Source organism: Cupressus sempervirens, chromosome 11 (genome assembly GCF_028749045.1).
Source record: "Cupressus sempervirens isolate cs-2001-9-10 chromosome 11, ASM2874904v1, whole genome shotgun sequence".
Taxonomy (NCBI): Eukaryota; Viridiplantae; Streptophyta; class Pinopsida; order Cupressales; family Cupressaceae; genus Cupressus; species Cupressus sempervirens.
In genome coordinates, this window is record NC_143128.1 from 721,991,127 (window position 1) to 722,006,418 (window position 15,292).

Sequence of the window (15,292 nt, forward strand, 5' to 3'; positions counted from 1 at the left end):
TGTCAAAGTTCATTAGATTTATAAAATAATTACAACTTTATTTTTTGTATATTTGTCACAAGTTCATTAGATTTCTAAAAAAGTCATTTTTTTAATCTTCCACAACAAAAATAATGTCTTATCAATATTAATATCACAATTTTTAGTTTTCAAAATAGTTTTTAAAAATGTTAATATATTTAAAATTATTTTAAAAATTAGTTTTATATAAACTAATAATTATTAAATTTATTTATTTTATTAAAATATATTATTGCTATTAAGAGTTGTATTGCTTTTATATATATAGACTTTAGTATATATTAATTAAAAAAATTAAAAACAATTAATTTCTAAATTTAACTTATGTAATAAAATTCTAAATGTTTTAAATTTCTTGGTTAAAAATCTATTAATTCAAATCTCGTGATTTTACAATGCATTACATTAAGTTGTATATTTTTAGACAATGGCTTGTTGCCACATTATTCTATAAAACTAAAATTTAAAATATTAATTAAAAATCTAAATTAAATTTGCTAAAATTTATAACTTCTCTTTTCAAAACCATAATTTTAAATATTACGTCCAATTTATTTTTCTAGAAGCAGGGACTCAAAGAGCTCTTGTTTAATATATAGATTGTTAAAGAGTTTTCATTAACTTTTTCATTTAAATAAATAAAATATATTTAAATATAATTAAAAATATTTTGTACATTGTAGAAGAGGAGAAATGTTGTAATAATGTCATTAGAGTAATAACTTTTCTATTATTATGTACCATATGTAATCTTGGTATGATAAGAAAGGGTTTCGTAAATATTAAAAGAATTAACAAATCTTTGATATGACTCCTTTCTATTGTCTTTTTGTGATAGACGAGTCTATATTCTTTCAAGGGCATATATATAGTTTTTTGATATGATTTAGTGGAATTTGATACGATGTTGTATGACTCAAGGGAATAACAATTAAATTCACAATACATGATGACCTTGTAAATAAAAAAAATATAACCAATTAAAATACATTAGCTTTTTTTTAAAAAAATTTAAAATTATATTGAAGAAAGCTAATTAAGTACAAATAGAGCATCATACTTTAGATTGCAACAAATGTTAAGGACTAACTCAATACTAGAAGACTAAATCAGCCAGCTTGTAGACTGGTAAATCAAAATACAATCTAGGAACAATGCATAACAGCCAGCTTGTAGGCTTCGAAAAACAAGTAACTACTGTGTAGTACATGAGAACCAAGTCACAAATACTAAACAACAATATATCTTGAGGTACTTGTATTGGTTGCAAAATTCTATACAGTGATATTGCTATCGGGATTTAATTTTGTGATTGACTCATGTTTCATGAGTAGTGATTTGACATGAATCCATCTCTCATGAGAATAAATGGAACACTTAGCACTCATTGGATCTAGGTGGTGCTCACAAAGGTGAAGCACTGGGACTTCCCGGGAGGTCACCTATCCCAATACTACTCCAGCCTGAGTGCGCTTAACTATGGAGTTCACTCCATGGTTAAACCTAAAGCTTACAATCCCAATTGCAAAACCTTCACCTAGTGTTGTGTCTTATGAACCATTCATTAGAAAGCCCCTTAAGCTCATCAATTGATAAGTAGGAGATAATTTCCACAGCAATTCAAATTATGAGATAATTATTATCAATAGGAATAATTAATTTGCATTGCACCTAGAAAACCAGCGGAATGAATGATTATCGAGTCTGCTAAGAAGCTGTCATAAAACCTCACTATCCTACTATTGAGATTCACTGGGGTTTCCATAACATATACTAAAATTGAATCGAATTGCCTTTTATCCTGAATAAAGGACTGAAACATAAGAAGAAAATTAAGCAAACGCATACTCCAAAACTTGACAAGGGAGAAGAGACAGAAAGGGAGTTAACCCCAATCAAATGTGGGGAAGGTGTCATGTCCGACGCTCTTTACTTTGCGTGACCGGCCTTTGTGTGGATTCCGCTGCTTTTGGAGTATTTGATTTGGTTTGGAAAATGTGGGTTGAACGTCACGTTAAAGTAAACGGGTTGAAAGGAACTCTTTCCTCACCAAGACCCCACACATGCTTCCCAGTCCAAAAACGAAGTGGCTTTCCTTCCCCTCGTTAGTGGGCATGAATTTCCCATCAAGTTACAGGGATTGACGTTTACCCCGCGTTATTACACCACTATACTGGGTGTGCCAATTTATGTTCATTAAAGTCTAATAAGAATATCCGTGTGCGTAAACTCGATTTAGTGTAAAAAGGACGTGAGTGGATAAGAAGTCACGAAATGAACTAGTTACATAAATGATCTTGCATTAACACCCTTCTTCTATTGTCATCTATAACTTAAGGGTCTGTTTGGTTGCAGGCATAGGAATCGGGAATTAGAAGAGAAAATTTGAATGGGAATGGAAATGGGGAATGAGAATAAGGAATGACAATCCAATCTCATTTATCTCTTGTTTGGTTGCACAAACGTGAATTGAAGATTGAAGGTTCGAACCCCATCAAATTTTATTAATGTAAAAGAAAAAACATAATTTATAGAGGGTTTCATCTTCACACACACTTATTTTTAACAAATTCATGGCATTTGCAAAAAGAATCTGAAGCAAAAAACAGTAAAGTAGGTGAGTCCAAATCCCCACATCGAGCGATCGAATCGCGCTGCTAAGCGATTCGTTGGCCACAGTGCACTGGTCTTTTGTGAGTAGAATATGAGGAATATATATATTTTGTCAATATCATCAGTTTGAAAATGGCCATGATTTTTCATTTTGGGGAGCTCCAAGAGGAAGTTATAATGAAGCGGATCTAAAAACATTTTCAAATAAGAAAAATTCAAAATAGGAATGGGAATAGCAATTCCAATTACAAGTATTTTGGAGAATGGACAAATGCTCATTTTGGGGCAAAATGGAAATACATATTCCTATTCCCAATTATGATTTGGCGCACCAAACAGAGAATTAAAAACAAATTCTAATTTTCTATTCCTATTCTGATTGTATTCCAGCAACCAAATGAGTCCTAAAGGAAATAGAAAAAGTGACAAGTCTTGATTACAATGCTCAATGAGTTATTTTATAAATAAACCTCTTAGAAATGAAGAAAATGGGGAAATCTAATAGTCCAAAAATCCTTTTTAAAAATAGATTTAATAGTAGGGGAGAAACTCTAAAAAAAACTATGAAGGTAAAATCCCATGTGAGGAAAAAGCATATCCAATAAGAGATAATGAATAGAGAAGATCAAGAGAACACCCTTGAATGTAATATTTCCTTTTGCTAATTGTGGACTATTAGTTACATGAAATATTGAAGATGGTGTAGTATTTTTTACCAACATTTCTTACCTTGGGGAGAATTAGATCCAATGAAACATGTAATATATCTTCTTATTCTTGAAAAGAATATGAGGTAAGAAGGGCACAAGTCTATTGAATCTACTTAAATTTGACAATATCAAGAGTCTTGTAATCTTAATTAAAGAAGGGGACAATGTAGAACAACATGAAGATTAATGTAGAGAAAGGATCAAAGATGGTGTTGAGTCCTTTGAATGTTCTTCAAAAGGATGCCAAATAAGGATAAGTGCTGATATAAAGAGTCATGTACCACTATAGAAAATGCTGACATGAATGGAGTCTGAATTGAAATTAGTAACTCATGAGTATTTGTAAAATCTATCATTGTGGAAGTATACACGAATGTGGAGGACCATGAGGATCTAAATGTACCCATTTACAAATAGATGTGACAAAAGAAAATCCTTCTAGAGGTAAACTTCTCGTTGGTTATGTATAAATTGTAGAAATCATATGAAGAAGCAACAATTGGTGATGAAGAAAAATCCAACGAACGATAATGGATGAGTTTTGCACTACAACTAGAAAAAGATAAGAATCAAAGAGGTCATCATTGCATGAGTATCTACAAGATATTCATTTTTTTCAACTTATTTATTCTATGTAATATCCATGAGTGTCTCCTATTATGGACAATGTTTAACTCAATCTTAGTTGATAATATAGGTACTAAATCTCTAGGCATGGAAGGTAACCATTTGACTACATTAGCATCACTTCTGTAATTGGAGTGTTTATATGATAGCTATTTATTTACATGAAATGCATCACTAACCATCTACAACATTCATTGTGTATATTGGAACTAACTCTTGAGTAGGATAGTGCATTGTTTTCCCTTTCCATTTTGGTGCTAAAGATGAGGTTCATCAAGAGTGATAAAGGGATCCTTAATGTAGAGTGAGAGAGAATCCAAATGTTAAGAATATTATATAGTATTTAAAATGGATCATCTATCATTATTAAGGTTTAAATGACATGGTTGAGTAATGAGATAGGTTTAAATGATGGTTGAATATTGAGAATGACTTAATAATTAATTTATATAGAAACTCCTAGTTCAAATAATAGTTACTTTAAAAACTTCACTTGTCCCTTATAGTAAGTTATTCAATAATTTTGAATTTTTTTTGAGTAAGTCAAATAAAACTCTTTTTAGTACAATCTAAATTATGAGGCCAAAATATTTTAAGAGAGTGCAAAGTATACTAGTATAACAAAATCTATATAGCTAAATATCTAAGATATTTACAATTCCATTTGTTGAACATTGTATTGACATGTGTGTGTGTGTGTGTTTTATTATAGATAAACTTGCGTGTAAAAATTGACCATCAACAAAAAAATAAAAAATTGTCACAATCAATATTCACTTTACAAATAAACATCCTTGACAAAACAATTACTACCTGACAACAAATAATATTTTAAAAATTAGAAGACTATTATTTAATATAAATTAGACATCTTCGCAATGTCGATGTATGTCATTATTAAGTGCTTTAATTAATTATTAATTTCACACTCAAGAATCTTAACATTTATTGGGGGCATTTATTATGGCTTAAAGTAGAATGTTGAAATAAAAGTAACTTACTTTAATAATGCTTTAAAGTAGAATAGAAATCAAAATTGATTTGCATTGATTCTATAAATTGAAATGACCTTTTATAATTGAAAAAATAATTTTGTGTAAAGGTGGAAAGGTTAAATTGTAAATTTATCTTAATATTTTAAGAATGTCATAAAATGACTATTTAATTGGGCTTTAAGTGTAAATTCTTGGAACGTCTTATATAAAATCACTATTTGGAAAGTAAGTGGGGCTAACTTTGACTTTGAGGTTCATTTTATTTTATTTTTACTTGTAGATAACAATTGCACACAGTTGAAATTTTTAGGAGTAGAAAATGAGGGGGAGTGGATAATGAAGATTTACAATCCCCGTAAAAGAATAATGTAATCTTGGTGCATTCTAGGAACTAAATAGTCCATGCACAAACCCTCCTTCAATTAAAAACTAATATTCTATAAAATAATCAGTCGTTGACCAAGCATGTCTACTCTCTCGTCTTAATAAAATTAAAGAGCTTGGAGATTTCATTCTTCATTGTAGCAAGTTTACTATAAAATTAATTTTAAGCCTCTAAATATAATAGGAAAAGAAGTCTAGGGGGTCTATGATAGTTTTGTCATAAATATTTCTAATTACTGTTTTAAAAAAGTTTCAGAAATGAAAACATATATACTAATAGTCCATTACAAATATACTAGTAGTCTACAATTTTTTAATTTTTGTAGTTTTTTTTGTTAGTGTTTACTAATTTGTGCATTGCTATTGGGACATTTATGTTTACTGGAACATCTAAGCACAAGTATTGATGTTATTTTAGTGAGTGAAATACATTCACGCAAAAGCTGAAACCTTAGTTTTAACCTCTTCACGCACCTAAATGGGCAAAATCAGACTTAATCTTTAAGAGTTCTATATGAGTGAAATTAGTTGGAACAACTACTAGATTTTTTCCCTAATTATTTTGATAAAAAGTTAGTAATTTTTCAAAATTAATATTGGAAAACGCCATTATATAGAAAAAGGAAGTTGTTAATAGATCACCTTTAATTTTCCCCACAACAGTTGCTTTAATGTGCACTACAGTCATAGAATAGATATAAATATTATAAAAGCCTATGCATTGAAAATGAGTAAACATAAAATATATCTCGCTTCCTCTCTGGTTTTGGAAAACAGAGGGAATATTGAAGAATGGTGTCATTTTTGAAGTACGCATTTTGCTAAAATAGTATATTTTAAGTTTTATTTTTTTTCATTATTCAAAATTATACTATTATATTTTATTGTTAAAAAAATTACGTGATCTTAAAGGAATTGCCTATATTTATTAAACTTTTGAATTTAGATTGTGTTGTTTAATTGTTATAAAAATTTAATAAATCAAGAAAATTGCAGTCATATGTATACATATCTAGAAATCACCACTTTATCATTATGTTTGTACACAATCTTATTAATTATTAGATTACTAAGTTTAAAGTTTTTAAGTACAATTTAAAGGGTTTGAGGGGAGTGTCTTTTGAGAGAATGAGTTAACATTTTTATGTAATATATAACAACCCAATATAATAGAGACATGTCTATTGTCAAATCTATTTCAAACCATAATTTTGAAGGACAAAAAGTTTCATAGAAAGGCTTTCTAATAGGCAGCGTCTACCCACCTGACCAAACATTGATAATAGAAACACTTGTCAAATCTATATACTTAATCCATATCCTAAATTAAAAAATGTTGATCACTTACATATCAGTAAATATGACCTTAATTAAGATACACTTCTAAAATTACAAACAAAAATATTAAATATTTTGAAAAAAATCAAAGAATCTTCTACTGATAAAATTTTAAAAATATATCAAATGAATGAACAAAAACCATAACGAATTGAGTTACATTTGACCAAAAACTTATAAAATCAGAACAATCCGAGCACCCATTCAGTCCCACTTATTTGCCAATTTTAAAATCAGGGATACCAAATATTCGCTTATCCCTTAATAAGACATGAAGTCATTAAATTTTCTTCTTCCTAAGTTCTCTCTAATCATTTTTTCTGAAACGTTTAGAACAGAAAGTGTGGCACAGGTTTTCAGGAACTAGATAAGACTTGCATCTGTAAGCAGAAATGACCGGAAAAGAAAAGAAAGCAGCACGAACGTGGAAAATGTGAGAGTTTTAAAGGAGAAAAAGAGAAATTATAAATACCACTTGCTGCAGGCCGGTGAGAAAAATAGCCTGGCTGCATTCCTCCTGGCCAGGGCAGAGAGCCGCCATTGTCACGTCCGTCATAGGAGGAATCAACATGAAAACAGCAGTACAGTGAATAAACATGACCACCAGCAGGTGACTCACAGGCTTCTCAATACTCATACAATGTCTCCACCCCCTTTTCTCATTTGTCACCGTCATCTTCCTCACTCCCTCAGTTTTTCTGGTTCAAGTCAATTGTGGGAACGCCATTAAAAGAGGTTCTTCCCCACGCGTCCAATGGTGGCAAAGGGAAGAGCACTTGTAGTCGCCACAGCTAACACTTTGGACTTTAATTAATAATGGCATTGATTGATGAATGATATTTGTGTACCAGTTGGGCAAAGGTATATCCCATTCTTGGCTTGCAATGCACTTAATACTCCTACTCTACGTAAGTGCCTTGTTTTCTAGGAGCAGAAAGCTACTTCATTCTCAATTTTTTACTTCGTCTTTCTGCTGCTACCTTTGCATTGTAGAAAAAGTAATCCGCCACCACTCTTTCGGTTGTGCTGTCGCATTTTGGAAGATTCATTTAGTCAATCTGACTGGGTACCCAACTTTGTTTTCGCCCAACTCCACAGATTTCCTTTTTCCGGAATTTGATGTTTTATTCGGACGACCCGTGATGCACCGTCATATCTGATTTTTTTTTAATATTGAAGAAATACCTGCTATTTTTGACATTTGTTTGTGCAAAACGGCATTTGCTTCTGGAGAAATTTACTAACGGAAAAGCTGGATTATAAAGTGGAATAGTTTTGAAATAACGCTTACAGACCAAAATTGGCAAGAATGATTAAATAGCATAATACCAGATCTCTTTATTTTCTTGGTTTCACAACTTTGACTTCATTACTCCCATAATGTGGTAGTATTATGCAGATTAGGTACGCGACAATGATTTGGTGTAAATAGAAAAAGAAATTTTGGAGTCCGAGCAGACCTGGAAATTGACGGTCGTATTGGCCGTTTTTCGATATTTTAACCGTATATGATAGGCTAATTTTTTTTAAGACCCTACACATTGACAGACTAAATTTTTTTAAAACCGTAAATTTGACAATTAGATTTCTTAATAAACTGTCAAAATCTCTTATAGGAATAATATAATACTTCACTTACTATTTTTCTGTTCTGTTTGGATTGCTAGCTACTGGACATAATTTGCGTCGGTGTTTTTGGAAATCTTTTGCATTCAATTTTGGATTGGGGTTTTATTGTTTGCATGGCAGGGCCTGAGATTTCTTCTCCGTTGGTGAGAACAGATGGTTCTTCTCCAACTATGCATGCAATGTGATTTGAATCGTTTTATTCAGGAGAGAGCTCCAAGCTGAAAAAGTTAATGGTTGTTTTCCGCGTAGCCATGATCGCCTTGTTCTGGTTATTCCTCCAATGGCTGTAATGGAGGACATTGATTATTGGACCAAGCATGCTTTAATATGCAAATTTCTTGGAATCTGGATTTCCCTATCCACTCTTGAGGCATGGATCCGCAGCTCATGGCAGGTGGAAGGCGATATGGAGATTATGTTGGCAAGGAATAGTTATTTTTTTGTTGTATTCTCTTGCATGTCTGTTCGTGATCGTGTTTTTGAAGGAGGCCCTTATTTCTACAACCATGTGGGGTTATTTGTCAAACCTTGGCATTCAGGTTTTAATTCTGCTGAGGATCTCCCTTCAACAGTGCCAGTTTGGGTTCGCTTGCCTCGTCTTCCCTTGAAATTTTGGCATGAAGACATCCTTCGACAAATTGCTGCTTTGTTGGGGAAGCCCGCTGCTATCGCACATCAATTCCTCGATAAAAATGTTATTTCTTATGCTAGAATTTGTGTTGAAATTAATTTGAATAACCCATTACCAGATTCTTTTGAAATTTGTCTGGGGGATTCTTCTTGGGTGCAGCAGTTAGATTATGAATACCTCCCTTTCCGTTGCCGATTTTGTCATGAGTATGGTCATTTACAGTGCGCGTGCCCCCGTAACTCGAGTTTCAAAGGAGTGGATGGTTCTACAACTGGCAATGCTGGTGGTTTGGCAGATACTACAGGGAAAGTACAATCTCAAATGGTTAATACTACCAAGGGGATGAATCCGCAAGATGCTTCAGGTAAGGGTAAGGCTCAAATGCAGGATAAGGATGGATTTACCCTTGTTCGCCCTCGACCTAAGGGAAGTGGTCAAAAGAGGCCTTTGAAAGAAAGACTATTTGATTCAGGTTTTAACCGCTTTGAGGTGTTGGATAGTATGGTTCTAGAGGAGGGTATTTCTCCTCCCATCTCTTCTGATCCAGTTTGCCCAGATGAGAGATCTGTTCCTAATGATGCTTGTGGGGCATCCCAAGTTGTAGTATATCAGAAATGTGAGGTCCCTGTAGCTCCTGTGATAGAGGCTCTAGTGACTCCTGCACTGTTGGAAGATAATGATGTTGTTTTGGCTGACTTGGTTAAGGATGTGCTACCTTCAGGTAAGGGCAAGGGATCTCCTCTCCCCTTGGGGTTGATGCCTCGATCCTTTAAGCGGGCTTCTTCTACTCCCCCTCTAAGGAGTGGGCGCAAACCAGACCAAGAGAAGATTAAACTCACAGGAGATATATTGATTGAGTTTGCTTCAGTGAAACCTTTGGATTCTCATTTTCCCAATTCTACCCAATGATGATTATTCTCTCATGGAATGTAAGGGGGTTGAATAGCATCCCTAGACAAAAGGCTATTCATAACTTGGTGGTTGATCATAGTCCTGATGTTTTTTGTATCCAAGAGACTAAGCTCTCTGTGGAGTCTATGGTCCAACATGCCTCTAGTATTTGGTCTCGTGGCCAATGCCAGTTTGTTAGGGCAACATGCAGTGCTGGTGGTTTAGCTATATTTTGGGATCCTCAAAAAATTTCTCCTCTTGGCTGGATGTCTTCTCGCTCAGCTCTCTCTATGGTAGCTTCTGCTCTAGACTCAGGAGAGGTAATCATGGTTACTAATGTGTATGCACCTATTGATCTTGTGGGAAAGGAGGAACTTTGGGAACATATTCAATATGTTAGAAATTGTCATCCTTATCATCCTTGGGTGTTAGCAGGGGACTTCAATTCAGTTTTAAGTCTGGAGGAGAAGCATGGTGGTTTGGCTAGATTAGGACCTTCTTATGCTCTTCTTCGGAAACACATATCTCTTTTGCATCTCTCTAATGTTAAGCCTTCTAATGGTCTCTATACCTGGAATAATCGCAGGACTGGTGTTGCTGCTATCTTAGAACGTCTGGATAGATTTCTTGTTTCTTACTTCTGGGTTAGTGGCACCCTTACTATCTCTTCAAAAATCCTTGATTGGAGGGGTTCAGATCATTGGCCAATCAAATTTTTCGCTATAGGGGCTTATGTTCCAAAGCATCCTCCTTTTAAGTTCCAGTTGATGTGGCTTTGTGACTCCTCTCTTCATGATTTTGTTTTTTGTTGGTGGAAAGATGGTGCTCCTGCATATGGTACCGCAATGTTCTGATTTTCTAAAAGGCTTCAATATGTTAAAAGGTAGCTCAGGATATGGAATAGGGAATGCTTTGGGAACCTTCACTTTATGAAGAGGCTTGCTCAAGAAGATCTTGATGTCATCACTAGGGAGATTAGAGATCGAGGTTTCTCAGAGGATCTTGGCAAGGTTGAATCCCTTGCTTCTAGAGCTCTAGAAGAATGGGAACTAGAGAAAATTTTTTGGAAGCAAAAGGCTAGAGTTGATTGGCTCCAGGAAGGTGATCGAAACACTGCCTTTTTCCATAAAACAATGCAATCTCGCCGGAATCAGAGCACTATCTCTTCTTTGGTTAATTCTCAAGGTATCCAACTGAATTCCTTGCCAGCTTTGTTCCAGGAGGCTATTTGGTACTTCTCTACCCTCTTCTCTGAGGACTCTCCTCCTGCTGATAATGAAGAAAATATTATTTTGTCCTGTATTCCTTCCCTTATCACTCAGGAAATGAATGATTATCTCATGTGTCCTATCTCTTTAAAAGAGCTGGAGGAGGTGGTCTTTGGCATGCCTAAGGGGAAGGCTCCTGGTCCTAATGGCTTTCCAGTTGAATTCTTTCAAGAATTTTGGGACATCATTAATCATGATTTGTTGGAGGTGGTTAAAGAATCCTATGCTAGCAAGCAGATGCTTCGAGCTTTGAACTCTACATTCTTGACTCTTATTCCTAAGAGAGAGGGTGCTAATCAATTGGAGTTTTTTAGACCAATTGCCTTATGTAATGTGGTTTGCAAAGTTATTACTAAGTTGATTTTTGAGAGATTGAAAAGGTGGCTTCCCATTATTATCTTAGAAGAACAAGGTGGTTTTGTTGCTGGCAGACAAATTTTGGATGGGGTGGTTATTGCTACTAAGGCTATTCACTCTATGGCTACTTCAAGGGAGAGAGCCATGTTTGTTAAGATGGATATGGCTAAGGCCTACGATAGAGTTAAATGGAGCTTCCTAAGGAGTATTCTTCTTTCTTTTGGATTTAGCTCTGACTGGGTGAGTTGGATTATGAGTTGTGTTACTTCTACCTTTTTTTCTATTCTTATTAATGGTCAACCTTCTCAACTATTTGGTGCTTCTAGAGGCCTCCGCCAGGGTGACCCTCTCTCCCCATATCTATTCATCATCATGGTTGAAGGCTTGGGCAGATTCATTAAGCATTAGTTGTCCCAGAATTCTATTCAAGGCTGGCAGTGGGGTAATGGCTTACCTTCTCTTTCCCATCTTCAATTTGTTGATGATTCTGCTCTTGCTGGTCTTGCTAGGATCAAGGAAGCTGAAGCCTTTCGACATGCTTTGGATGTTTATTTGGCAGCTTCAGGCTAGAAAGTTAATGAGCACAAATCTTTCATTTACTTTTTTAACACTCCTGATTCTATTCAGCACAGATTGTTGGTATCCTACGGTTTCAGATAGGTTCACTTCCTTTGACTTATCTTGGCATTCCTATTGTTGTTTCTAGGCAGCCATGTCTCTTCTGGCAAAATTTGATTACCAAGCTTCAGGATAAGGTAAATCATTGGACTCATAGATGGCTTTCTACTGCTGCCCGGGTTACTCTTCTTCAAGTTGTTATCCAAGCTCTTCCTACTTATAGAAGCATGGTTCATGCTACACCTATTTACTTTCTCAAAGAGTTTGATGCTCTTTCTCGACAATTCCTTTGGAGTGGTAATTTGTGCAGTACTAAATGGAGCTTGGTTAATTGGGAAACTGTTTGTAGGCCTAAAAAGGAGGGTGGTCTTGGTCTTCGATTGGCTCTATTGAGTAGTCAAGCTTTGGCTGCTAAACTTGATTGGCGATGGTGCTCTGGACAACATCAACTTTGGGCTTGTATTATCACTCATAAATATTTTCATGGTGCTGATCCTTGCTCTGTTTCTGCACTTCCTCTTGAAGGTCGTGGCTCAATGGTTTGGCATACTTTGAAGACAGGTGTGATGTTGGTGAAGAGGGGTCTGTTCTGGATATATAAAGGAGGTTCTCAGGCTTTTTTTTGGTCTGATGCTTGGGATGGATTCCCTTCCATTTTATCCATATACCCTCATCTTCAGCATCTTTGTGACTCTTTTCTTGCCACTGGATGGGATAAAGTGGCTCATTACAAGACTCCTTATCAATTGGGACCTGTTGTTGGTTACAGATGGAAGCATTCTTCTGATTGGCCTCCTGGAGGTATAGACATGGATCATCAGGAGCTTTCTCAAATTCTGGCCTCTAGAGAGTGTTCTTCTTTGCTTGGTCCAGATGTTTTGGCTTGGGGCGGTACCTTGTCTGGTAAATATCATGTCTCTGCTGGGTATCAGGAGATAACTAGACAACTATTTGGGGATGCTGAGGTCCCTTGGTGGAAGCAAGTTTGGAATAAATTTTCTTGGTGCAAGTGCAATTTTTTCATGTGGCTAGTGGCTCACAACCGTTGTCTTATTTGGGATAATCTTTGTAAACGTGGATTGTAGAGCCCCTCTTATTATGTTTTGTGTGGTAATGGAGAGGAGTCTGCCTCCCATCTGTTCTTCCATTGCTCCTATTCTACTCAGATATGGCACCTTTGGTGGAGCACTTGGGGTTGCTCTTGTCGGCATGCTTCCTCTTTGCCTGAGTTCTGGGCCCGCTTGGGTAGTGCTCCCTCCAAGTCTTCTTCTCTCCATGCTGCTTGGATTGCTGGCCCATCTTTCATGCTTTGGCATATCTGGTTGGAGAGGAATCGTCACATATTCCAAGATGTTCGGATTGGTGTTTTGCATCTTTGATGGAAAATATCACATTCTCTTCAGGAAACTATTCTTGTGAAGTGTGAGCTTGATGGGGGTATGGATCCGGTTGATCTTGCTATTTGTAATCGCCTCAATTTTCATCTGCAGGATGGGGTTGCAGCTCATAGGTTTCCTTCTATGTCCAGGCAGCTTCACCATCAGAGGAAGGGTCGGGTTAACCGGGATGGGCACTAGACTCCTCCTCCCTGTGGAGTTCTGAAAATTAACACTGATGGTTCTTCCCGTGGGAATCCCGATCCGGCTGGTATTGGTAGAGTGGCTCGTTGTAGTTTTGGGGATGTTAAATTTTTCTTCTCAGTTCATAAGGGTGATTATACTAACAATCTCATGGAAGCTCAGGCTATTTTATATGCTGTGGAACAGTGTTTCTTGCGGGGATGGAGTGAGATTATCTGTGAGTCTGATTCCCAGGTGGTGGTGAACATGCTTTCTTCGCAAGAGCTTGAGGATGTTAGTTGGCAGCTGGTCACTGTTGTTAAGCAAATTCTTTTCTTCTCTTCCTCTTTTCAGTTCATTAGGTTCACGTATATTCCTCGTGAATGGAATAGAACTGCTGATTATTTAGCCAAATGAGCTTCTAGTCATGATCCGGGTTGGAATATTAGGGATAGGAGGCAACTGTCCTTTGAGATGGTGCAAGAATTTGATGATCTTGTTGCTCAGGATCAAGCTCTTTGTTGAGCTCTCCTTGTTGTATTCCTTTCTATCTTAATAAATTTTTACCCCTCTTTTTGTAGATATAACATTATATTAAAATATATGTAATATATGTTGACAGACTAAATTTTTTTAAAACCGTAAATTTGACAATTAGATTTCTTAATAAACTGTCAAAATCTCTTATAGGGATAATATAATACTTCACTTACTAATGTAGATATAACATTATATTAAAATATATGTAATATATGTATAATAAAATATAAGATATTTTAATTAATATATAATATATTTTTTGTATATTAATAGTAATTTAGAATCTAAAATATATGAATTTTAGAAACTCAACTTACTAACAAATAATACTATGATTTAATTGTTAACATATTTTATATTATTAATTATATATTTTTATTTCTATATTTTTAGCTTAATTCATTGTAATTTGTAATTATTATTATTTTAGAATCTTTTTTTATGAAGCATGTGATTTTAGAAACTTGTTAATATTTATATTGATTTAACATTTTTAAAATTAAATATATTAATTTTAGAAAGTTGCTAAGTTTCTTTAATATTTTTATAATTTTATATTTTTAATCTTATAAATTAAATCCTCTATGTGTTAACATTTTCTTATATTAATTTAGAAACATCTATGATTTGTTAATATATGATTGACTTGTACTTATTTTTTATTATTGTTTTTAAAATTGTTTTCAAAACAAATATGAAAATATTATAAACTTGTTGTAAATATGATATTTGTTTATTTGTTACTAAATTATACTTATTCCAATTTGTATCTATATAATCATATCACCAAAAACATTATTTTTTGTCAAACAATTGTATTTCTATTTTATTTGTAGCTTCAAAATTCTTCTTCATCAATTGAATCACATAAGGTAAATTTATGTAGTTTTCAAAATTCTTCTCTTCATTATGTTGAATCACATAAGGTATATTGTATGTAGTTTTCAAAACTCTTATTTTCCTACATAGTTACTAATGTTATATTTATTTTTGCAAGTATATAAATGATGTAAATTGGAATGAAATATATCAAATATGGAAGAACACAAAGTCAATAAGAGTTCTTGACCTTTGATTAATTTGTTTTTATTAGTCTATATTTTGTATCCCA

At 34.3% G+C, this 15,292-nt stretch overlaps 1 protein-coding gene across 1 annotated transcript in view; it reads right to left on the bottom strand.

Moving 5' to 3' along the window:
• LOC149531691 (Major facilitator superfamily protein) overlaps positions 1–7,496 on the bottom strand; it is an 84,685-nt gene extending 77,189 nt beyond the window's left edge. Inside the window, exon 1 of the mRNA XM_089811062.1 lies at positions 7,161–7,496. Coding sequence (XP_089667188.1) covers positions 7,161–7,364 — 204 coding nt within the window. The 5' untranslated portion in view covers positions 7,365–7,496. The remainder of the gene's footprint in view (positions 1–7,160) is intronic.
• Between the last annotated feature and the right edge of the window lie 7,796 nt (positions 7,497–15,292).